This window comes from Crassostrea angulata, chromosome 6, assembly GCF_025612915.1.
Source record: "Crassostrea angulata isolate pt1a10 chromosome 6, ASM2561291v2, whole genome shotgun sequence".
NCBI classification, from domain to species: domain Eukaryota; kingdom Metazoa; phylum Mollusca; class Bivalvia; order Ostreida; family Ostreidae; genus Magallana; species Magallana angulata.
In genome coordinates, this window is record NC_069116.1 from 58,243,809 (window position 1) to 58,270,161 (window position 26,353).

At 32.0% G+C, this 26,353-nt stretch overlaps 4 protein-coding genes across 4 annotated transcripts in view; 2 read left to right on the forward strand and 2 right to left on the reverse strand.

The window, feature by feature from the left end:
* Positions 1 to 1,688: 1,688 nt before the first annotated feature.
* LOC128187810 (EF-hand calcium-binding domain-containing protein 1-like) lies at positions 1,689 to 3,103 on the forward strand. The gene is made up of 4 exons (XM_052858417.1): positions 1,689 to 1,726; positions 1,896 to 2,106; positions 2,195 to 2,345; positions 2,718 to 3,103. Exons 2-4 carry the CDS (start codon positions 1,897 to 1,899, stop codon positions 2,777 to 2,779), a joined length of 423 nt encoding a protein of 140 aa, XP_052714377.1. The 5' UTR covers positions 1,689 to 1,726; position 1,896; the 3' UTR covers positions 2,780 to 3,103.
* Positions 3,104 to 3,511: 408 nt separating this feature from the next.
* LOC128187809 (G-protein coupled receptor 15-like) lies at positions 3,512 to 4,877 on the reverse strand. The gene has a single exon (XM_052858416.1). The coding sequence runs from the start codon at positions 4,828 to 4,830 to the stop codon at positions 3,907 to 3,909; it is 924 nt and encodes a 307-aa protein (XP_052714376.1). The 5' UTR covers positions 4,831 to 4,877; the 3' UTR covers positions 3,512 to 3,906.
* Positions 4,878 to 6,162: 1,285 nt separating this feature from the next.
* On the forward strand, positions 6,163 to 8,512 carry LOC128187635 (tyrosine-protein kinase Fer-like). The gene is given in 6 exon segments (XM_052858042.1): positions 6,163 to 6,311; positions 6,565 to 6,582; positions 6,585 to 6,681; positions 6,888 to 7,009; positions 7,488 to 7,631; positions 7,786 to 8,512. Coding segments are annotated over 6 exon segments (663 nt in total). The 5' UTR covers positions 6,163 to 6,166; the 3' UTR covers positions 7,923 to 8,512.
* A 6,407-nt stretch (positions 8,513 to 14,919) lies between these two features.
* LOC128187813 (uncharacterized) overlaps positions 14,920 to 26,353 on the reverse strand; it is a 43,253-nt gene continuing 31,819 nt past the window's right edge. The window contains exons 11-16 of the mRNA XM_052858421.1: positions 25,621 to 25,785; positions 24,925 to 25,117; positions 24,578 to 24,698; positions 15,838 to 15,992; positions 15,587 to 15,709; positions 14,920 to 15,502 (exon numbers count right to left, since the gene is read on the reverse strand). Coding sequence (XP_052714381.1) covers positions 15,357 to 15,502; positions 15,587 to 15,709; positions 15,838 to 15,992; positions 24,578 to 24,698; positions 24,925 to 25,117; positions 25,621 to 25,785 — 903 coding nt within the window. The 3' untranslated portion in view covers positions 14,920 to 15,356. The remainder of the gene's footprint in view (positions 15,503 to 15,586; positions 15,710 to 15,837; positions 15,993 to 24,577; positions 24,699 to 24,924; positions 25,118 to 25,620; positions 25,786 to 26,353) is intronic.

Genomic DNA, 26,353 nt, shown 5'->3' on the forward strand with positions numbered 1-26,353 from the left:
ATATTGATGGCAAATTAAGCACATATGTAAAAGTCATCGTGTCATGAGATTACTTATCAGTAGTTTAAAGAGGCACACATGCCCTGACGGTCACCTGAGCACCATAGCCCTTAGAATGTCATGTCTGAGCCCCATGTTTGCATTTTAAGCTTCATCTTGAAGTCTAAACCCTAATCTGAGACTCCTCTGACTGTTACCCAACTTCTATTATTTGATGTTTGAGAAACATTCATAAAACTGTTGTAATATGGTGTTGGGCTGGTGTTCAAGAAATGAAGAGAATGACCGTATTTATCATCATCCCTTCCAATAAAAAGCCTAAACCTCTACCCCATGGCCTGGGCAGTGAATTTCTCAATTTAACATCAGGGCATTATGAACATAGTGACAATGCATGACTCTATCTCCAACTACTGTGATGGTAAAGAATAAAATATAATTAAATCAATATATTTTTACAATGTGGCCATATTGACCCCACCTTAGGGACTGCACCCCTGACTTATGAACAATGAATTTCAAAAAGTATGTAAAGATTTTAAAGACATCATAACCATGATTTAATTTTCTCATACCAATATAAAGAAAAGAAGATTTTTAGAGAATTTAAATATACTGCCAGATTGGCCATGCTCTAGAGCATGCGCATCTGTCTCAGGGGTCATGAATTTCACAATTTACATGAAGGACTTCGTGGACATCACAGGCATGCATTTAGTTTTTCACAAATATATATGGGAGTAATTAAATACATTTTTACTATATAGACATATGGGATACGCCCTCGTGTCTGAACCTCTGTCCCAAGTTTAATGAATTTCGAAATTTAGGTAGAAGTCTTCATGCACATCATAATTTAGTTTTATTTATTTATATATGGGAGTAGAGAAGTAGATGTTTAATGATTTATTGAATTGAATAAATACATTTTTACTATTTGGCCATATTGGCCCCACCCTAGGATCTGAACCTCTCACCCAGGGGCCATGATTTTCACTATTTGGCAGAGGGTTTATAATTATAAAATCATTGTGAATTCATTATGACTTAATAAATTATTTTCAACTTAATTATATCCCTTTAGATCTCACCAAAGTATTAAACTTCTGTATATATTATTCAGAGCGTATGTACAGCGAATTCACAAAATAACATCCCACGTAAATCTTGGCGATTATTTGGAAATGCAAAGTTTTTGGTTCCCGTGAATTGAAACTATTCCTCTGTAAGCAAATTTTATACAGCAAGGACACAATGTTAATTACTTTTACCTGTGAGTAAGAAGAATAAACTCTAAAACTTACGATTCCTATAACCCCTCCCCCCACTCCGCGACCCAGAGAGAATCAAACGCGTAATTAACTAATAATGACTCAGAAAATCTTTGTTAATACTATATATCGCTTCTTAAAGACTCATCAACCACCTTTTTGCATTGAAAGTTGGTTCATTTTGAAAACAGCCTGTAGATTCGTCCATATCATTTAATAGAGGAGTGACACGTCAGTTTGAATTGCAATAAACAGAAGTATGGTCCTAAATTAACAGCCAGTGTTTGATTAGTGAACTCAAGCATCAGTATATTGAACACAAGAGTCATTGCGAATTAACAACAGATTTATGATGCGGTAATTTACTTGAACAGGTTTTGTAGATTTGGCAGCATAAAAATATAAATATCAGATTAAAAGTTACAATGCTGTTGAATTTGTACACTACAGAAAAGGTATGTAAAATTCAAATTTTGACACAATATAAAGAAATATGTCTGGAAAACATTAGTTAAAAAAGTTGAAAATCCCCAAAAACATTACATGTAGTATTATATTTCTATGAAATATATGAAATAGTGGCAGTATGCATCCTAGTACTTGTGACAGTTTTCTTTAACTTAGAATGAAGGTTTCACTTTTGCTTGTATTAATCGTGATCACGTGGTGTATGATTGACGAATCGGAGGGTGCAAGGAGGAGACGCCGATTTAGAAGAGTAGCCAGACGAGTCTGTGGCATAGTCTGTAGTTACAAATGTGTAAGATATTGTTCAAAGTGTGCACCAGTATGCCCTAAAGTTTGCAAAAGAGTTTGTGGAGGAAAAAGAAGCGAGGTGAGTACGTTTATATTTTGTCCATTCGACCTTTTTACAAAGACATCGATTCAGTTTAACCTCTTCTTTCTCAATCCTTTCATGTAAGGTGTCTGGTAGTTCCCCACTACCTTGTAACTTTGCTGCCTGGGACAAGAACGGGGACGACCATGTTGATTTGGAGGAGTTTTCATCTGTAGCCTATCCTAACGTTAAAGAGGGGGATTTAGCGCTAGCCTTCAAATCTACAGATAAGGACGGTATGTCTACTTATGGGCGATATAATAAACTCCTCAAACGGAGAAAATTCCTCAATGCATGCTTAAATTGACGTATTTATGTTCACAAACCTGTTGAAACAATATAGGCAATATATATGTTGCTGGAACAAATACTATAAAAATCCATTAACAGACTTAGTAAAATCAAAACAAAAAACCAACCATTTTGTTTTACTTAGTAAGGAGTAAGTAAATGTCGATGGAAAGTACCTATTGAGTATTGTCGGCTTTGTACAATCATCGAACCTTTTACATGTATTAAGCATCAATTTCACAAAATCTAAGCTTGTTCAAGCCTGAACGGTACGCTACGCTTGCTGCTAAATGATGTTTCTTTTACTTAATTTCCAGAAAACCAACAAATTTCGAAGTCAGAACTACACAAAGCTGAGATAATGTTTGGAATATGTTAGATAAATAAAGCACATACTGTGTCATTGTCATGTGATTGTAACAGACTGTTGACATGTCCATAGGCGACTATTGGCCTCCGAGAAGATGACAATCTTAATGAAAGGTTTAGCCTAGCATACGATCAATACACAGGTCAGTCCTCCAAATGTTTGATACATGTACGGACTTACTGGGATAATAAAACGGCCCCAAACTGGATGTAGAGAAGAGTTAATACATCATGTAAAATTAAGTCTATTCAACATAACTTTTAACACACAAATTGTAGTTTACATTCTAGATAAAATCGAAACTTATCCACAGACACGTAACATCGTGGATAGGGTGAAAGGCACACGCCCTTCTTCCTTTTTGAAATAAAATGTTCCATATTCTTTAATTTTATTTACTATAGAAAAAATAGATCTACAAGCTACTAAATGATAAAAATACAATTAAATAATTTATAAACTTGTGTTGACTGCGTATGACGATTGGTGCTATTAACTTATTGTTGCATATGTATGTTCAATTGCCCGAATTTTTTAAAGATGACATACAACCAAAATGAGGATAAGTAGATAAGATTATGCATAATAGTCAATGGTACGTGTAAATAGAAATCACAAACTTTAAAGGAAATATTTTAATTAACTGCTTTACAACAAATTAAAGTATGAATAAACAAGATATCAAGCTATTGTTTATTTTCAACTCAACAAAAGGATTAGGCCCACAAGATATAAGCCATTCAAGTAACAAAATGAAAAGTAACTTTCAAACGTTATATTACCAAAAAATATCTAAATACAGAATAATAAAATACTGTATAGTCGATTATTGCTCTAATTTTGACATCATAACTTTAAAAAACCTGGACAAAAATATGGAGAACAGACCAAGTATTAAAAAAAAACGCCCCCCCCCCAAAAAAAAAAGGAAGTTTAAAAGCTTAGAAATATGCACCATAATTGTCCCTAACCTTGACATGTATTAGCCGCCTTACTCTGTGTCTTGAATTCGTTATTTATAATTAATTAATAAAAACGAGAATATACCATTGACTGCCAATAAGTTTAGTATGGAAATATTAAATGTACAATTTGGTTTTTGTTTCAAAACTAATTTCACCCGAGAACAATAATTTTCAACTGCTACAGCGATGCGCTTTCGGGACAAACAACAGCAATTTACACAGTGCGTCCCTAAAGTGCCGATTCCGCATTACAAACAACAGAGAACTGGTTACGGAATTCAGAATGATGACAGCGTACAGAATCTGAAGAGTAACAATTGTTGCCAGTGTGTTCGGCGGCAGAAGAAACGATCCAATCCAATAGGGCAGCCAGGAGAAAGTCGAGATGACTGAGAGGAGTACCACGGTGGTGACCGCGGTGTGCTCACACCCCCGCCTCTTCCCACAATGCTCGCGGCGAACCCGCTGGATCAGCCGGCGGATTTTTCTGGAGTGCTGGTTTGCCACACGGAGGACGTAAAGATGAAAAGTCAGGTTGAGCAATAGAATTCCAATCATGGTGGCTTTAACAAAGAGTTTATGTCCTTGAGGAAAACTTTCCCACACACATTTACGGTACTCAGACCAGCTGTTCCATCCCAACGCCGGCATTAGATTGATTCCGAATCCAAACACATACGACATGACCACGTATAAAGCGACATATCGCTTCCTGATCTTTGAGTGTTTCCAGGGCCAAACTATACACATGTACCTGTCCAGCGCCAAGCCTAGCTGTAGAAACACCGAACATCCAATTCCACCGTGGAGGAGAACGTAATTCAGGAGACAGAAGTACTGGTTATGTCTGACAAAGACGTAACCGACTGAATACATCAGGTAGAAAGGCATACCCAGCAGAAGAATCATGTTAACAGCGGATAACGCGAAAATTAGGCGATCGTGAATTGAGTGCAAACACTCGAATTTACAGAACGTTGCTACCACTAAAGAGTTCATAATAATGGAGGTCAAGAAGATAAGCCCGTACATGGTCACCAAAGGTATCGTCCAGGCCGCCTTGGAGAATTCCCTGTCTTGGCTTGAATCGTTCATATTAAGTTTTTATAAATATGCGGTTTCCTATTCAAAATAATACATCTCTAAACATTTACTCCTTTGTGTTTTGAGCCATTATTTGTTGGGACACGGCTGACGAGTCTGTTTCTTTCGGAAGAAATGAAATACATCTGCTGAAGCCATGTCTTTATGTATAATACTTGGAGTAATTGAACTTCTGTGTCCAGAAGTATTGATATTGCTGCGGCTGTCCCGTAGCTAGGGCCCTATCGTGGCCAGAGATCTTAATTAGGTAGCTGCTATCAGTGTACATGGAGGGAGCGATTGAACCGATACAAGCTGTAATTAAAATGACGGGAGGATGACATCCTAACTTGATAATAGTTTCGGGCATTGCCTGACGACATTTGGAATGACAGTTCTCCTGTGTCAAGAGTGTGTTAAACGTTATAAGTGGTTATATCACATGTTAGCATGGTTTTACTCAATCAGATCTAGAGGTCTGTACCATGCTTGAACATCGAGTTCTATATTCTACATGTAAGCATTATATATATATATATATATATATATATATATATATATATATATATATATATATATATATATATATATATATATATATATATATATATTCTTGTAAAGGTCTTTAGAGCTTTGTGTATATAAAGAGACACTTTATACAATATTTTTTAAACCGTTCTTTACTTTTGAAGAGAATTGAACGGTCTGTAAAAGGTAGTTTGAGTTTAATTTGATCAAAATGGGTAAACGAGAGATACAGTGCTATTATTCTTTTGTACCTTGTTGTTATCTCACTTTTAATTTTTTTTTTGGTTCATATTTTTTAATTTTGTTTTTGTAGGTTTTTTATGCATTCTAATTGCATACGTTATATCCGTGCCCCAGGTCCTGTTTGTAGGTGTGTACTTTCCCATTATCCAGTTTAATGGTTTGAAAATATGCAATATCTGCATCAATATTCTAGCTGTTTATTTTTTATCTTTATTCTTTTTTATTTAGTTCAAAAAGACCTTTTTTTATTTCCTCCCTACTTATACTTACTGTAAATGCATGCGACATTAGGTTAAAATTGGATCAATATGACAGTCAAGTATGGCGCTTGCTTATATATATATATATATATATATATATATATATATATATATATATATATATATATATATATATATATATATATATATATATGGTTTGTTTTAAAGGTAAACACAACTCACTCTTCACGAGTTTGTTTTTTAACATGTTGTTTTAACTTGTATATGGTTAAATTATATGTAATATAAGTTCATTGTCAACAATATAATTCGATGAAAATGTACTTAACGTTTACAAATAGCATAGCTGTAACATAATGAAAAAAATTGTAATCTCATTTTTAAACCAAATATTCAGAAACATTGTGGTTCTGCGGCATCTGTCCAGTCGAAATATAGTACGACTGAAAGGATACTCTGCTCTACAAAAGCCAGTATTGCAGGTGTTACAATATATGTCTTGTAACATCTGAGGCATAACAGTTAAAACGATGCTGTAAAACTAGTTTGATAGGACACATGATTTTAAGATTTTATAGTTATTCAGTAAATATCAAGGAATGTAAATTAATATGAAATACTATTAATAGTTCAGCTAATTATAATGTTAAATTTCTGATGATTTATATAAATGTATTATAAATTATGTACACAGACTTCATTTCCGATCTCAAAAAAATGTTTTGTATAGAATGATGTTCTTTTGATTTATAAGATTCGCTGCTGCATTATATGAGGGTAAATAAATATCAACAAAACAAAGAATAATCATGTGTCTCCATGTGGCAAACGGAATGGCTTATTTACATCAGGAAACATGTATGATCTGTCCGTCACAAGTTATTGTTTACGTCACATGGGACGATTTTTAATAAAAATACACACACCTGTGAAAGAAGTACAATTCATATAGATAAAAAGGAAATATCCAAAATATCTTCATTGAAATATTTTCATTTTCTCGCTGGGGAAACATGGGCAGTAAACATTTAAAAAAAATGATTTAGATTAGTCGGTTAGTTTTGTTTTTAATTTAAGGGATTTGGTTGCAAGAAACTGTTTGGTAACTGAAGGTGATTTTGTCAAAATCTGTGGATTCTCGATGGCGGAAAAGGAAGGGATATATTCTCCCGATAGGTCAAATGGGCAACCCCAGAAGTATTAATCTTACGTAAAACGTATAATAGGGAAAGCTAAAAAATTTGGTAGATCATAAAATGAAAAACAAGATGTTGATATATTGAAATCATAAACATAACAGGATAGGGTCAATATTGGTAAAGAATGCTTTTCTATGTCGATTTCATTGAGTTATTTTAATAAAATCAATCTATCAAAACGAATTGGTTGGTTATCTATATGTGGTTATATATGGTTGGCTATTTTAAACCATAACACTTGTATTTTGGATTAAGATGCGTCGATCAAACGTTTTGGAAATTTTAAATTATAATAGTTAAGAGAATGATAACGTCTTTTAAGAAGTAACAAAAATATGAGTTCTGTTAGCCCATTCTTTGTTCTCTAGAAAATGCAACTAAATATAAAAAAGATTATGTTTCAAAGGAAGGTAATTTCAAAATTTTTCGCTATAGAACAATTTTTAAGAAACCCCCCACCCCCCCCCCCCCCCCCCCCACACAAACACTACTCATTTCGGAAATTACGTAATGCTGATTGATGGCTGGAGTTTTGGAATCCTAATGTGGGAGATATTTTCATCTAGAATGGTGCCTTACCCAGGGATGAATAACAATGAGAGTTGTGATAAAGTTAAAGAAGGTAGACAGTGAGATGGAACATTCATTGATTAAAACTCAAATTTTAGTTAACAATTAAAAGCATTTTCATTTAACTTAGGTTATGTATATGTCATTAAGAACTATGCACTTTTTCATCTAGGACATAATGCTTTATATATTCATCGTATTTACAGGCTACAGAATGGAAGTGCCGACAAATACACCAAAACCTTACTGCAATATAATGATGAATTGCTGGGATGATCAGCCTGCATACCGGAGCCACTTTGAAGATCTCGTCAAGAAACTGCAACAGATACTTTATGAGTAAATCAGCAAAGTTGTCAGTATCGTCCACTGCTTCTTAATTTTGCTTGCTGAAACACTCACTTTTGCATTGCAGTGATATCATTTACTGGTTACATGTATATCTTTTCTCTGCATTGAAATTGTGAAATCTATTAATTGGATGTGGAATTTTTTGGTTGTTTTACATTTTTTAATTTTGATTTTGATTAAAAATTTAGTGAGATCTATGAGGAAGTACTACTGTAAATCAACTTTTATTCGCGGCGACTTTATTTCGCGATTTCCTGGAGATAAACTGGTTTGCGACGACTAATTTTCGCGAATAACCTTATCCAGACCCATGTTGTGATAAGAATCAAACGACAAGGGCTGGTTCGCGGCAAGAAATATTCGCGACAACAAGGCTCTCGCGGACCTCGCGAGAAGTTGATTTACAGTATGCAAACAAGTATGAAATTCATGTATTTGTTGTTGATATTACTAAATGAAACTACGGTATGTCAAGACAAAATGCATTACTTATATAGATACTAATCTATCAAACTAAACTAAACAAATTCATTTGCTTGAACCTTTTTATTTCACGATTTGCAATAACGTTCATTTTCTGTCATAAATACCAACAGAATATATCTCGTTTTAAACAAAATGAAAAACTTTTGATACCTGTTGTATGTAAATCAAAGTGTACACCAATACTTTTACAATAAATATTATATTAATTTTCCGTCTATCTGTTGTTTGGGTAAAAGCAAGGTTATTGTCCCCCGAAAAAGAAACAAGAGCTGCTGCCCCGAGTAAATGACAATAAAGATTCTTTTGTGAGAACAGTCAGTAAATAGTTTTTTTATTACACTGAAGAAAATTCAGAAGTCGGCAATGCAGAGTATGTTGATGTTAAACATGTTACTTTTATTACACATATAATATAATTTGTATAATAGAAATATCATTGTACCTTATCCTCTTTTATCAAATTTGTCAATCCATTCAGTTTGTTATTGTTTAAAAACTATTTAATACAAATACTGTATGGTCTTAAAATGCATCCCTTTATAGTTTTATCTAAAAAAAAAAACCAAACCTGTTTTGCATGCATTTTGGTTGCCCCGAGTCATATAAAATAGATATTATAAAATTTAATGTTAAAAAATATCTAATGCATAAAAATTTTCCCATCGTTTTTTACTTCTTTTACTCAATGCAAGATCAATATACTCAATGCTTATTATTTTTAGCCGGGCTCTGCTGAAAGCAGAGTCCTGGCTGTAGGCAGGCAAATCGCCAATGTTACTATAAATAGCACAACTTCATGAGTAAACAAAAAACCAAACAGCGTCAAAGTAAATGCCTCCGCTATACCAAATAGTTACACAAAGAGCCAAATTTGTCAAAAGTGTTGGCTTTTTGTTTCTTTTTTTATTTCGAGAGAATTGTCTATCATTTTTAATTTTCTTATTAATAACGTGTTTTAAAAACAAGACTATGCATTTTGGACACATACAATGCGCATGAATTTCCATGAACTAATTTGTTGAGCGTTGAAGAAATAGGGATTCCATATATATCGCTTCTTGCAAAATTCAAGGCAGCAACTGTTGAATTTTTTCTACTAGACAGACATATTTTTGTTTATAGCCTCTTACAAAATTTGGTCGCTCTTTAACGCTTTGTCGACAATAAAAGCATGAGAGAGAGAGAGAGAGAGAGAGAGAGAGAGAGAGAGAGAGAGAGAGAGAGAGAGAGAGAGATTTTCAGTCTTTACTACACAATATGCATAAGGACACACCAAAAGAGCCCAGCTTTCAGTACTTTGATTTAAAAATGCTAACATGTCTCACAGTGACACACCTTATTAATGAACTAGAATGTAAATCCATTCCCATTTCGAATTTGAGAATACAATTACGTAAAAGCATCAGACATATGACAAAAGGTAAGTTCATTAACACGTGGTGTTGATTCTAATTTCAATAATCGAGTGATAATCGTAAGTAATTGAAGATCGTAATTGACGAATAAAATATTGATTCAGAAATTATCATGTTTATCAATGCGCATTTTTAAGAATGATACGTACACTACTTAAAATTAGATTATTATTAAGAACAAAGCACACAGGGAGAAGAATTATGGTTGCATCAATTTAGAATTTCAGAAACTAGAAGAGAAATTGACATTTAATTATTAAAAATAATACAGTACGAAATCACAAAGAAAAGTTAAGATAGGATACAAGAGTATTACTAAACTGATCAATGTGGAGTACTTATTGACAAAAAGTGGGTTGAAGTGAAAGTAGTGGATCTCCATAAACAACAGTAAATGTTTTCTTTCTTTTTTATAAATAAATTAAATATAATCATTATAAACGTTAATTAATGTATAATCATTACCCCTATCAGCCTCATAAGGTAGCTGACAGTGGTCATGTTTTGTAGTTCGGCTCTTGAAAAAATCTTTTCAACAAAAAAGCATTCTCTTTTTATCTAATGACAGATATATGATTAAATTTGATTATTCAAACTACGGGACACTTTGTTCAAGTAAATAACGTTCAAATATACTAAGATAAAACAATGATGAAATGAGTGTGTACAGGTTTTTGAAAGCGCAGCATTCGTATATTTAAAATTGACTAGAAATACAAGTGTTTACCTAGCGTGCATAAAATACGATGATTAAAATACAGAGTGTCCATAATATCTGATACCATTTACACTTTAAATAGCTTTTGATTAAATTTATTTGACAACAAGAGGCCAATAGGCCTTAACGGTCACCTGAATAGCATATAACCCATACACAAACTTGTCGAGGAGTCTCATATATTCATTTAATTGGGTTTCATTCTGTAGAAAACAGAAAGAGTAAAAAATTATAAATTTATAATGACGACCACCTCCCTGCCTGAAATCTTTCAAGAAGAATTATGAAACCTTTAATTTTGGCGAAAAACTTAAAGATCTGGTCTACAAAATCATGAATTCAGTTTTCCTTTCAAGTGTGTGGGAGTAAAGATAATAATTTCTAAACATTTTATGCATTAACACCTATACACTAATTCTGGCCCTGCCCTAGAGTCAAAACCCATACTCCAGGGGACATGAAATTTAGAATTTTACCACAGGACTTCCTGGTTAACATAATTATGAAGTCAATTTTACGAGAAGAAGATTTTAAAACATTATATGTATTAACACTATATTGCCATATTGCCCCCCCCCCCCATGTCCTGAACCCCTGACCCAGTGGCCATGAATTTCACAATTTAGGTAAAGGAGAAAGTGAACATCATAACCATGTATTTAGTTTTTTATCCACATGTTTTGGAGTAAAGAAGAATATTTTTGAAGATTTAATACAGTTTTACTACATGGCCATATTTGCCCTACCCCAGAACTTGACCCCTGACACTGGGGTCATGAATTTCACAATTTTGGTAGAGGGCTTCATGGAAATCATAATCATGCATTTAGTTTTTAACAAATATATATGGGAGTAGAGAAGAAGATTTTCTAAGATTTAATACATATTTAATATATGGCCATATTTGTTCCACTCTAGAGCCAGAACCCCTGACCCAGGAGCCATGAATTTCACAATTATGGTAGAGGGCTTCATGGACATCATAACCATGCAACCAGTTTTATCCCCACATGAGTAAAGAAGAAGATTTTTAAAAATGTGGCTTTTTTTGCATATTTGGCCCCACTTGTGGTTCCCAGGGTGGTAGAGCCACGAAATTCACAATTTAGATTCCTCATACTATAGAGATGCCTCACACCAAATATTGTAACAATTAGCCTTGTAGTTTTTAAGAAGAAGTTAAAAAATAAAAATTGTTAACGCACGACGACGGACGAAAACGGATAGCAATAGTTCACCTGAGTTTACTCAGGTGACCTAAAAAGTCAAAGGCATTTTCATAACTGAATACTAGTATGATGTAAATTTTCACTCAACAAATTTCACAAACATTCATAAGTTTTTGAGAAATTGAGCATTGTTTTTAAAATCAGAACGAAAAAAAAAATGGCGCGTCAAAATGACGTCCTATTTTATCAATAACAACGTCAATTGGTTGAATAATATTCCTCACAACAACCACTGTTCGAATTCCATTTTCTCTAATCTTGTCACTTTTTAAATTATCTTTTGCTTGTTGAGTTGTTTCCCCAGGGTATTCTCATTTCATATATCGTACAACTAAATCTGGGGTCTGTGTTTACCAAAATTCAGTTTTAGAACGGAAGATGACATCATAATTCACTGAAAAGCACATCTTTCTCATATATTTTTTTTGTGGGAAAAATTAAACTATTTAACTTTTATTTGAGTCACAATTCACAAGCATTGGCAAAACACTATTGAAATCATATTCATTTCAAATGGTATCAGATATTCTGGGACACCTTGTAGTATATAACTACTGTTTTTTTCTCATAAAAATTGTTCAGTGTCCCTCGAGTCAGTCAACAAATAATTTAGTTAAACTGAATGTTTTTAATCCAATTGTTCTTCCTAAAAATAAAAAGCGAACAAAGACATTAATTTTTTTATTTGAAATTGAACAATCAATTGCGTCATACAACAAAGTGATTATAACAGCTTTATGTACACTTTCTTCAAACGAAATCATTCATTGAGAGAGAGAGAGAGAGAGAGAGAGAGAGAGAGAGAGAGAGAGAGAGAGAGATAGAAAGAGGAGGGGAATAACTGTTCAAAATGAGGGGGTCAATGGTTGGAAATTGGTTTCGAAGGTTTATATTATCTTTCTATAATCAGAATCTGCTATCATTGTTCATCAAGGCTTCTGAGAAAAAAAAGCCAAGTTTCTCATCTCTTATAGAAATCATTGACTTCAATTTCAGGCAGATATATACTCTATTGTTGAAATTTGTGTTTTGAATTCTATAAATATTTCATAAACTGTACGTTTTTCATTAAAACATCTTTCCCTGTAGATTTGGAATTTTATAACCAGAGTATATATAGAGGATATCTATATTGTGTGATTTTATATTTGCTTTATCCAACGAGTTGGAATGGTATATATATTCGCGAGGCTTGCCGAGCGAATATAACCATTTCAACGAGTTGGATAAAGCAAATTTAAAATCACACAATTATAGATGTTCTATTTATCTCATACAATTTGATTTATATTTTGAAGCTTTTGAAATAGTCCCTTATGTGACCCGAATTGTTTTTTTTTTTTCAAAGATTAAAAATGATGATGCAACGTTGTGTTATGCGGCTATTGTGACCTTGCGCAATACAATTTAGTACGTCATTCCTGAGATAAATCTAACTGTTTTAATGTAAAGTTTCTCTGAAATAAACCTTAAAATAATTTTTTTGGCTCTAAATAATTTTTCTTAGAGCTTATTCACTTGATAAAATGAAAATTCCGATAAGAAGACTTAAATAATCAAGTTTGTTGACATACACAAAGTTGCGAATGCTCGTTAGTTTGAATTGACTCGAACGAGGAACAGTTTTTGATGTTTAATAAATCAAACACTAGGCTAGCCTTATGATTCGAAATTGAAAATAGTGAATAAGGATGCTTACTGGTGGTGGAATAAAAGTCTTATGAAACATTATTTCGATAAGTTCTTGTATATATTAATATGTATTACGGTGCGACCGTTGGGGCGAGCGCAGCATGTGATAAAATAATGAATTATGATAAAACAATAAAAATAAAAGTAGCGACGTAAAGTAAATGAATTTGAATGCAGAATAAAATAAACATGCCTATTTTTTTCCAGTAAATTTTCATTATTCATAATTTTTATCTATTTATATATAGAATTTATCTCGGATAAAATGTTGTTGAATAATAATAAGCTGTTTCCTATCTTTGAACAAATGTCCCCATTCGTTAGCTCTGCAAGATTTTGAGAAGATTTTGGTATTTATATTTCAGCAAATTTACAATAACTACTTAGAGTAGTTTCCCCTTATTGTGATGTCAAAGTTTACGGCGGTCAAGTGTCGTCTGTCTCTTTGAAAACACCCTGGAAAAAAACTACGCGAAATATACTGTTTTGTTTACTTAAAAACATTATGTTCTTGAAATTACATAATTTATCTGTTTCTCAAAAGTTTGACTTTAATTCTCGCGAGATGGTATCCGTCCGACATTGAGGAATTGCATTGTGGGTCGAAATTTACTGACGCTGAAAAATTCTGTCGGATCAATGTGTAAGAAATCCATTGTGACGTCACTCAAAAGGACGATAACTCCGTTAGTCTTATGTAATGGAATTTGCGTTGTGTCAGCAGAATATCTACAATGCATGTACATACTAGTCTTTCATATTGTTCTCGTGAGAGTGTGAAATGGGAAATAATAATTACAGGGAACTATTGGGACGATTAAAGCAAGGCATTATTACTGGTCCGATTTACTGACGCGAAAAAAATCCATTTAATTAATGTGCAAATAGTCCGAATTTCTATTCACACACGCCTTGCCAGTAGAGCTCGCTTCGCGCTGGCGATGCGCGCCGGCGAGCTGGTTTCGCTAAAAACACAACCAGAGCGCTCTGTTTTCATCGCGTCGTCAGGATGAATTTGATAGTTAACATAATTTGCAGTTTTATAACCTTCACAAAGCAAATTGAAAGTTGGAAGTGGGCTAAACTTATCAAAAATCGCCCCCCGGTTCCGACGCCTGTGCTACGCAGTTATGTGTTTTCCTTCATATTTGTAATTTAAATCTTTGACAAAACCAATTTTAATTTTATATTAATTTTTGTTGTAGATATAGTTATGTTGAAAGTACTAGCAAATCTTAGAAAATAGGTCACTGAAGTGTTGAAGCGAGGGGTTGTGTCAAAAATAGTTCGGACCGAAGTATTTGATAATGCATCACCCGTTTGATATAGCAAAGGTTTATCACACGGGTAATATACAACACACGTATGAGATAAATATTTATATATCTGCTGAAAAAGGAACAGGCTGTAGCCCAAATATAAAGATTAAAGGATCTTTTGGAATTACCATTCTCTTTGAATGATAAAATTCAAATAAAGACAATAAATGATTTTGGTTAAAATAGAATGGATAGGTTAACAGTTAATTAATTTTTTTTCCATTTATTAAAAAGTAGATAACACATGTATTATGTTCAGTGGATACAGCATATATATGATATTATAACACATTTACTATAGTATACATGTTGTTTTTAGAATGATTGATCCATCAAATATTCTAAGGTTTCTCATATATACAGATTGAATATTTGAATAAAATGATGGGTGCATTAAAGATATGAACATGCTTTAAATTGAGAACTGGTGAATTCTTCAACGTTTTGTAGAGTTTGGTAGTAATAGCCAATGTTTATTACATGTTTTTGTAAAACCTTTTGCAATTTAAAATCAAGATACGCTTATTTCATTGTCATCCGCATATCTGTAATTACTTGCCTGTCTTACTATAACTTCATTTTTTTAATCATACTTTTAAGTTTTTTCACAAGGTCCTTAAAGTGAGACCTCTTCGCAGACCTGAGTTCCCAGCACTTCTGCATTAAACTATAGCAGGACTTTGGCATATTTTCCGGGGAATCCATTCTGTATCCTGTATGAAATAAGGAATATTTTGTTAAACACTTCTAAATTGCCCTTGATTTATTGTTTCTAGTAATAAATAAATAATTAATACCTTTGAGTACTTTTTCCTTGGTTTCTACATCAGTAAACTGAGGGTAAGGACATTTTCCTGACGAGAATATCTCCCACATCAAGATACCAAAACCCCAAACGTCACTCAAAAGAGTAAGTTTACCTGATAAAACACAGGTTAAACTACAATGCAGCTTTTAAAATAAAATACAATGATTAATATTCTAATACACAAAACTACTAGTATTTCAATAAACATATGTTTCGTATAATTCTATGTATTGCATGTACCCGATACAAGTGTCTCTGGTGCTGTCCACTTAATATGTAATTGATTTATTTGATCGTGTTGTAGTTGATACTCCTTCCCCTGTACTGTCATCCAGAAATCATATATTTTGACAATACCACCATCAGTAACCAAACAGTTTCTGGCAGCAACATCACTAGGTATATAGAACCTCAATTGAATTAAAATCAGAATTTTGTGTTATATATATATATATATATATATATATATATATATATATATATATATATATATATATATATATATATATATATATATATATATATATATAAACACTGCAATAACTCTCTTATTGACATATACCTGATGTGAATTTAACATAATTATTATATTCACTTATTAGATTCACATTAGAAAAAAGTACCACAAAAATTCCGTTTTTAGATGTTCTAGTCAAGAAGGAAAACGATAAAATTTCTACAGATATCTTCTACAAGAGTACAGATACTCATCAATATCTGCATTTTGGATCGTCCCATCCACCACATATAAAGAGGGCCATCCCTTACAACCTTGCCAGGAGAATATGTACTATAGTCAGTGATGAGGAAACAAGAAATCAACGTCTCAACGAATTAAAACAATTTTTTACTGACCAACATTACCCTACCAATCTTATCAATGACGGAATAATGAAGGCCAAAGAAATAGATAGACATGATCTTATTAATCCAATTTTACGGATCATCAAGGAAACTAAAATATTACCGCTTGTTACTACCCATAACCCGAGAAACCCGAATATAGCTCCGGTGGTCTATCATCTCAACGGAGTTCTCAAAACGGATGAAGATATGGCTCGCGTTTTATCTAAATTTAAGTTTATTAACAGTAAAAGGCAACCAAAGAACCTTAAGAGGATACTCTGTTCATCTACAATTAACACGTCAATTAACACGGTATCTAAATGTGGAGACATGCGATGCGGCACGTGTCCGTTTTTAAAACAAGGCAGCTCGATTGACTTCAGAGGAAAACGATTCCGCATAAATCCCAAAAATTTAATATATATTTAATATATACGAGTATATGTGATGGTTGCAACAAATTTTATATCAGTGAAACAGGGACTACATTACGAACAAGAATCCGGGTGCATAAACAGCAGATTAAAGACCCAGAGTATCGAAAAATAAAACTCAGCGAGCACATTGATGAATGCGGACGAGGCCAATTTAAAGTGTTTCCTTTTTATAAACGATTTACAGAGACTGTAACGGAAAGAAGAGAAAAAGAAAAACATTTTATTCAAACTTTAAAACCTTGCCTTAACAGACTGCTATAATTTAACTTTTTTGTGTATTGTGTATTTATTTCATTGAATTACGCTATAGATTACGCGGCAATATCCTTCTGCAACTTTAACTTTAACTATGACGTCATTGTATTGTTATTTAAAAACGTCTGAAGATTGAATGAAAGCGCTAACGTTTCACTCTGTGTTGTCTTTCATTTTCAAAATGTTCTTTATATAAAACCGGACACTGTGATATTTTTTGGATTTAACTATATATATATTGTTTTTTACTCATGTAGTTTATTTTTTGGTGCTGAAGAGGGGACTGGTTGTCCCGAAAATTTGACAATATTTTACTTTATTGTTCGTGTCGTTGGTTATTTTTAGTGCTTTTTTATATCTCATCTTATAACCGTGTATCTTTTGATCTGACACTATACATAACGAGTGTTGTTGGTTTGTTAGTGCTTCTTATATATATATATATATATATATATATATATATATATATATATATATATATATATATATATATATATATATATATATATATATATATAGAGTTTTGAATCGGCTTTCTGTTATTTTTTATTATGTAATACTTGAGTGGATTAACTTTACTCATTTTGGATTATATATATATATATATATATATATATATATATATATATATATATATATATATATATATATATATATATATATAATCCAAAATGAGTGAAAGGTGATATCACAGTATAAATAATCAAAAAAGAAAAAGAAAATGAACAGTTCCAAAGTTTCTATTCACTAGCGCTTTCTGGATTTACATCCTTCTTCAGGTGAATGTACATAAGTTAATATGTTTTACGGTGCGACCGTTGGGGCGAGCACAGCATGTGATCAAACAATGAATTATAATAAATTAATAAAATAAAATTAACAACGTGAAATTTGAATGCCAAAAAATAAAACATATCTATTTTTCAGTAAATTTTCATTAATCATAGTTTATAAGATTTGTTATAATTTATTTATTTATATGTAAAACAATAGTTTAATCTCAGATACAATGTTGTTAAATAATAAAGATTTTAATATATAAATATTCATTGCACTGCATCTCCTCTTTTAAAGTGATTGTGATTATGATTGATTGATTGATTTCCCCCCTTTTTTTTTTGCAGTAGACATTTTTTCTTAAACTTAAATATAAAACTTGACTCATCATAGAGCTCCCCCCATGCTAAAAATTTTTTCATTTTTGTCAATTTATACATAGAAAATCGACTTACCATGGATTTGCCCCTCCACTTAAAAAAAAATAATTAATGTTTAATTTTATTTTTAATTTACGCTTAAAAATATTTGCTTATCATGTTAAAAGAACATGGTGTTGTCCCCCCCCCCCCCCCCGCATGTAATAAATGGAAGTGAAAATAAAGAAACCATTGAACAGCTAAAGAGCTGAAGGATTAGAATTTTCATGATTTATTTTTCTTTTTGCTTGCAAAGATTTTTTGGATGAGGCTGCCATCCACCCACCGACCCCCTTTAAAAAAAGGTGCTGCTACGTATAACGTTACGTTTCAGGAAATTACCGTAATTATAGTGAATAAAATATTTGTGAGCATTCATCCAAATTAGTGCAATTTACAACTGTTTCCTGTATCTGAAGAAATGTCCTTATTCGTCAGCTGTTCTTTATCTTAGCCTTTGCAAGATTTTGAGAGGATTTTGGTCATTTCAGCAGATTTACAATAACTTCAATTAGAGTAATTTCCCCTTATCAGTGCTAATTGTGACGTCAAAGCTGACGTTGGTTAAGTGTCGTCTTACTCTTTAAAACTCCCCTGAGAAATAAAAGTATGCGAAGTATACTGTTTTATTTACTTAAAAAGCATTATGTTCTTAAAATTACACCTTATAAACTTTTCAAAGGTTTTACTTTGATTCTCGGGAGAACGTGATGTTGGAACGTGAGGTTGGAAACCATTGGTACTATGAATTGTGGGTCAAAATTTACTGACTCCGAAAAAATATATCGGATCAATGTGTAAACTTTGTGACGTCACACGATTATTTTTGATTGAAAGTGTACTGAGGTGAACTTTAGAGGTAACATTGACTGTATGTCGCTTACATCGTTATTGTTTTTACTGTCTAAATTTGTCTTGCTGATTCTCGTGAGAGTGTGAAGTGATAAAAATTGCCATGATTACAGGGAACTACTGGGACGATTAAAACGACGAATTACTGGTCCGATTTACTGACGCCAAAAAGTTCCGTTGAATGAATGTGCAACTATAGTCCGAATTTTCTATTCACACACGCCTTGCCGGTAGAGCTCGCTTCGCGCCGGTGCTGCGCGCCGGCGAGCTGCGCTCGCTATGAACTTGTTTTCCTTAGAAACGTTTACTATGACGTCATGATGTAACGAGAGTCTTTTCAGGGAAGGAATAAATCCATGACGTCATAATACAATATAAAACGTTAAAGTTCGGGAAAACTGAATTAGACACAATATGATCATAACGACATCAATAAATTTACAAATACAAAGACTGGCTAGAACAAAGATGATTATACAGATATTTAATGTTTGTTGAGTTTTGGGGAAAATAATTTAATAAAATAGTTCTCTTTCACAAGTCTCATGGCGGTTGAATCGGTTTTAAGTTTATAAAATGGGAATACTTTATAATCTCCCTTAGCACATCTGTCAAAATGTTCACTGCATGGGGTGTTTCTGGTACTGGGATCATTGATCTGTTGGCGATGGACGCGCATGCGGGCGGTAAGTTGTGTTCCGGTTTGGCCGATGTAATTTTCGCCACAGTGGTTACATGTAATACAGTAAAGCAGATTTTTTGATTTACACGACATATTTTCATTAACATAAAAAGTCTTGCCACATTTAAAAGAAATAGAATCTCCTGTCTTTATACATTCATGATAAAACTCCTCATGATAAACACAAAATAATTATCTTGTAGTGTCCTTGCACGTGTCCTTTCCTAAAGACAGGAGATTCTATTTCTTTTAAATGTGGCAAGACTTTTTATGTTAATGAAAATATTGATGTCGTTATGATCATATTGTGTCTAATTCAGTTTTCCCGAACTTTAACGTTTTATATTGTATTATGACGTCATGGATTTATTCCTTCCCTGAAAAGACTCTCGTTACATCATGACGTCATAGTAAACGTTTCTAAGGAAAACAAGTTCATAACTTATGTACATTCACCTGAAGAAGGATGTAAATCCAGAAAGCGCTAGTGAATAGAAACTTTGGAACTGTTCATTTTCTTTTTCTTTTTTGATTATATATATATATATATATATATATATATATATATATATATATATATATATATATATATATATATATATATATATATATATATATATATCCTTTTTCTTGGTACCGGGGATGAATAAACACACAACATAAGTCCAATGCTCAAACAACTTTTATCTATAGCGCTTTCGCCCTACCAGGCTCTTCAGTAGTTATAAAAAAAAAATGATAGATAAAAGTTGTTTGAGCATTGGACTTATTTTTTGTGTGTATATATATATATATATATATATATATATATATATATATATATATATATATATATATATATGAAAAAAATCACAACACCGAAATTATATATAATATACAGATATATATATAATGTTATTCTGGTTGTAACGCGCTTTCTGATTGGCTAAACAATTATTTTATATCGTATAAAGAATGTTGCCTACGTCATAGTAGGAATAACGTCAAAAACGTATCAATACGCCTGACGCTACGTTTGAATTTTGTACTATTTTACGTCATTTTAAAGGTCGAATGACCGTTTTTATCTACAATGAAGAGTAAAAAAAATAAAGAGACAGTACGGCGCATCTTATCAAAAAACCGACTTGAAAAATTTTTCCGATCGGGTTCGGTATTTTTGTACTACTCATGAATGTATAAATTTTCAGAAAATTACAAAGTTCTCCATGCAATAAATCTAATACAAAGTTCTCCATGCAATAAATCTAATTATTTCATTTAAATTAATAATTACGTATAACCTATCACATAAATACATCGCAACGTGTTCGGGGTTCAACCTTCTATACTATTAAGCATGCGTATTTACTGTAAACAAAACACATGCAGGGCTCGCGAAGAATCGCCTGGACAGGTTTGTTGATAAAAATATGTCTTTTCTACTTCTCATAGGTAATAACTGTTCAAAGTTTTTAAAATAACCACAATTATTTTTTGTAAGCATGTATTTTTTGTGTTTATCATAGGAGTTGCTACAACTTAAGTTTATTTTTTATAAATGAGGCCCCTTGAGGGGTTATTTGACATATTTATGTCTATTCATTTTAAAATGAACCTTAATTGGTAAACCATTTATAAATTATCGAGTAAGCAAGGATGTGTTTCATTTAGAAATCGCTTTAACCTCGTTTTCAATGATGACAGTAGTGGGACGAAGATCTTGTAGTTTTCAGCACGTGTCAATTACTGTGAGTCAAAGTCCACGTGGTACAAATAAACGATATAACATTATTCAGGTTTGTTTTGCCTCGGACTAGAATGTCGCGACGTCATTGGATGAAACGCGTCACGTGGCTGCCTTACAAATTTCTTTAAAAGGCAAGCGTCAAAATTTATAGCGCAACATGGCGGACGTAACGTTATTTGAACTGATTTTCGACACAAACGTTTGTTTACATATCAAACTTTAGGTCCTCGACAAAACAAAACACTTATTAGGTTTGTTACTGACTGTTTAAAGAAATTTGTGGGGTCGGTAAAGTCCATAGAAGGCTCGGCTCCGCCTCGCCTTCTATGGACTTTACCGACCCCACAAATTTCTTTAAACAGTCAGTAACAAACCTAATAAGTAATATTGTACGACCCTTGAATTTCCGGAAGCTCATAATTACGTTAATTAAGTATGTGAAAGGGATTTTCATGTATTTCAACTATTACAATAAAAGTTATTTCTTATTTCCTGACTATACAATAGGTAAATCTGAAGTTATTCACACATGTGTTTTCAGCTGTACTGTCTCTTTAAATTATAAGCAATGAATTCAATATTTATTAGTTTTATACGATTTAAAATGATTTGAAACAGTTTACGCTTTTTTATAAACAGCTTTGCGGTTTATATAACGTAAACTGCCCCAAACCATTTTATATCGTATAAAACAAATAAATATTGAATTCATTCCTTAAATATAATCAAAAAGGAAAAAGAAAATGAACAGTTCCAAAGTTTCTATTCAATAGCGCTTTCTGGATTTTAATATCCTTCTTCAGGTGAACGTACATAAGTTATGAAATTTTTTTCCTTAGAAACGTTTACTATGACGTCATGATGTAATGAGAGTCTTTTCAGGGAAGGAATTAATCCATGACGTCATAATACAATATAAAAGCTTAAAGTTGAGGAAAACTAAATTAGACAAAATATGATAATAACGACATCAATAAATTTACAAATACAAAGACTGGCTAGAATTAAGATGATTATATATACAGATATTTAATGTTTGTTGAGTTTTGGGGAAAATAATTTAATAAAATAGTTCTCTTTCACAAGTCTCATGGCGGTTGAATTTGTTTTAAGTTTAAAAAATGGGAATACTATTTTGATTATATATATATATATATATATATATATATATATATATATATATATATATATATATATATATATTTGTTATATTCAGTAGTATATTTTCACTATATAACTCTATATAGACAAATAGTCAATAACTGTAATATTAGCTTGTCCGAAAAATATTGACCGGTCAATATTTTTTTGATATTGACCGGCTAGGAATAATATCTAGAGAAAATTCCCTCTATTTCAAATAATCGCCTCTGATTTGTTGATCGTAAACGATGACGTAAATAACTCTTCGCGACTCCAAAACAAGGTGACGTCATAATAGACAGTCAGTCAAGGCAAGTAAACAACGGAAGTGCAATGCGACGGTTTGCTATCATAACGGATATAAAGATTTGCGAATTACTGTGAATTAAAATCAGGTAGAACATCTGTATTTTAATTCTTACGGTCGGCAAAATATCACCAGTGACAGTTTGATGCTGAGGATATTTTGGAAATGAACTTTGCACAAAATTGAATTCGTGAATTCTTTGTTGAGCTGAGAAAATTACGGCGATCTGTTTTCAATTACTTTCTTAAATTTTGGTTTGTTTCTTCATATAACAAAACAAATGTTGACTGTGTTTTCGGGCAACATTGATTATATTAGCCCCCTTGGGACGAAAATATTGCCCTCCGCTTCGCGTCGGGCAATATTTCGTCCCTCGGGGGCTAATATAATCAATGTTGCCCTCAACCCCAGTCAATATTTGTATAATATATATATATATATATATATATATATATATATATATATATATATATATATATATATATATATATATATATATATATTAACCGTTAGCTAACATTTCATAAACTCGCAAAGATCAAGTAAAATATCAAGAGTATCAAACAGTTCACATTATATAGACACATGTATATATATATATATATATATATATATATATATATATATATATATATATATATATATATATATATGTATGAGCTTACTCTCCACATGCAACCATTGTCTATTCTTGTCCAAGCTGTTAAGATACTTCAGGGGTTACCTTTGATGTTTTGTGACAAGTAAACTGATTTTCAATAAAATGTTGCCACATTCTTGCTATTACCACCCTTTGTGTAAAGTTTGATGGCTGGCAAACAGAGTGTTCTTGAAATATTGTTCGTTATTTGATATGGACAGAACAATATGTAATGATGTAATAATACATAAAAATTAACCTTTGACCTTTTAGAATTAATGATATTTGGAGAAAGCAGGGGTATCAACTTATAATCGAAGTTTTATAATTATCAATAGACTCGCAAGATATCAGATGGTCAGTTAGATATATTTTACTATAACCATTAAGAATACATATTTCTGTTATCATTTTTAACGCCGCCAACGGTAAAAAAGGAAAGCATTTAGATGCTTATTGGGTAGATTCAAAGGTTAAAAGAATGCTATAACTAAATTTTTTTAGCACACAACATGGATAATTGCATACATATTTGATAAAGTTTCTTTTACAAAGTTTTTAACATTAACGCATGTTTAATCATGTCAAAAACACTCAAAATACATCAAATGTTGTGTTCGTGACCATGTTGTGTTGCCATGGTTACCATAAGGTTGTGACACACAACATAGTATGAACCCTTGGTATCTTACCTTTCAAAATATATATGGGTTACCTTATGTAAAGTCTTTCAGAAAATGTCATAAATTTCATTTTAAAATTGTTTGCTAAATTCATGCAAAAACTGTCAAAACGGCGGCCGTTAAAGGGTTAAATCATTATAATTTTGACATGATTTGTTCATATCACCTGTACATGTTTAACATGCATAACTTCTCATCTAAATACTTCACCTATGGATAAAATTTTGCCGATGTAAATAATCCATTCCTTTTGAAACATCAAGGCACATATCTGTTCGTTTCTTGGTTGAAATAAACGCTTTATTGCGCCTCAAGCATGTCAACAAGGACCCTTCAATTATATAAGTACATAATGAAAAGTACTAAACAGCATGTCAAGAAAGTATATATTCATTCATTAAATAAGACTAAATAATGTGTCAAACTTCTAAGGAATGCAAATAAACTGTTTATTAGAAAAAACTGTATTTTGGTAAAAGTATTTACTGTTCATAAAATGTTGTTTATTACGAAAGCAGAAGAAAAAAAAAAAAAAAAAAAAAAAAGTTTAATAATACCAGTCATATTCTCCAACACAAGAAAAACTGGTTTCTGTAGTGCAGAGTATCCTTCCATATCAACAATGTTTGGGTCAATCAATTCACGTAAAAGATTTATATTCTTGAACAATCGAATTTCACATTCGTTATCAATACACACTAGCACTTTTAAAGTTCCAAAAGTTCCGTCCAGCATGTCACCTTTAGTTATCTGTATATTAAAATAGAAAAAAATAGACATGTTCTACAACCATGTTCTAGAATTAGGAAATAAGGAAACTGAGATAAGCTTTACAATAATGTTCGTTATATTAAAAAGAACAGTTTGCTGTTATATTTTATATAAAAACTGAGAGTTAATAACCTTAAATATGTGTCATTTGTGTATTGGAATGAAAGTTGATAGCTTCATGAAAGTTTTTGAATTATAAATTTCATCAATCATTTTTTCTTTGAGAATAAACTGAAGTACTTTATTCTTGATTAAATAAGTCAGTGGTATCAAATATATATCAAATATAGGAGCTTCGAAAGGACGAATGAATTTGCCATTTTTATGCAACATAAAAAACAATGAAAATGTATTTTTCGGCTATCGACGAAAGTCTAGCCTTTTTTGGATTTCATGTTAAAGTAAAATATTAAACGCGAATTAAATCGCAAAGACATTTTTTCCTTAAGGCGGTAATAGTACAAAACAGAAAAAATCCTTACATTTTCGATTTTAGAACCCAATGTAATTTGACATCTATCTATCTGATGTTGCTTTCGATCAACTGGAAACTTCAGAATGGATAGATTGTCATTCGATAAAGGTTGACCAGAAGACACCAAATGGTTTATCAAGTCAACCAATGTGTTATTTTGACCTACTTTGACCTGAAACAAATTAAGTGTCATATTATTATAACAACCTTAAAAATTACAAAAATGTTGCTTCTAGCCGGACTCAAAAGGTGGAAAAGGCTTTGATAATAACAATTTTATTATCAATAAATTAATACAAAAAGCCATTGGGCCTTAACGTAACCTGAGTATGATAAACTCCTTTTAAAGATGCATAGAATGACAATTTTATAACTATATAATACTGCAAAAAAAAAGTGATAAAGGATTTTTTAGCTCAAAAAAAAAAAATAACAAGATTCATTTGGTAGTGAGGACCAGGAAGACCCATCGTAAAGCCAGCAATTCTACCCTGGGGCCATAAATTTCATCATTCTATTATAAGAGTTAATGTTCATCATAACAATGTTCTTAGTTTGTCGCTATTGCTTGCTCAATATCCAGAAGTCGCGAAACATATTTTAAAAGAAATAATTCTTATTTACTATGTGACCACTAGAGCCCCGAAGAATTCAAGAACCCCTGGCCTTGGGGCTTAATGACCAAGATGACCTATTTAAGAGAAATTAAACACAATTGCCTTCTTTTGAAAAAAGAAAAG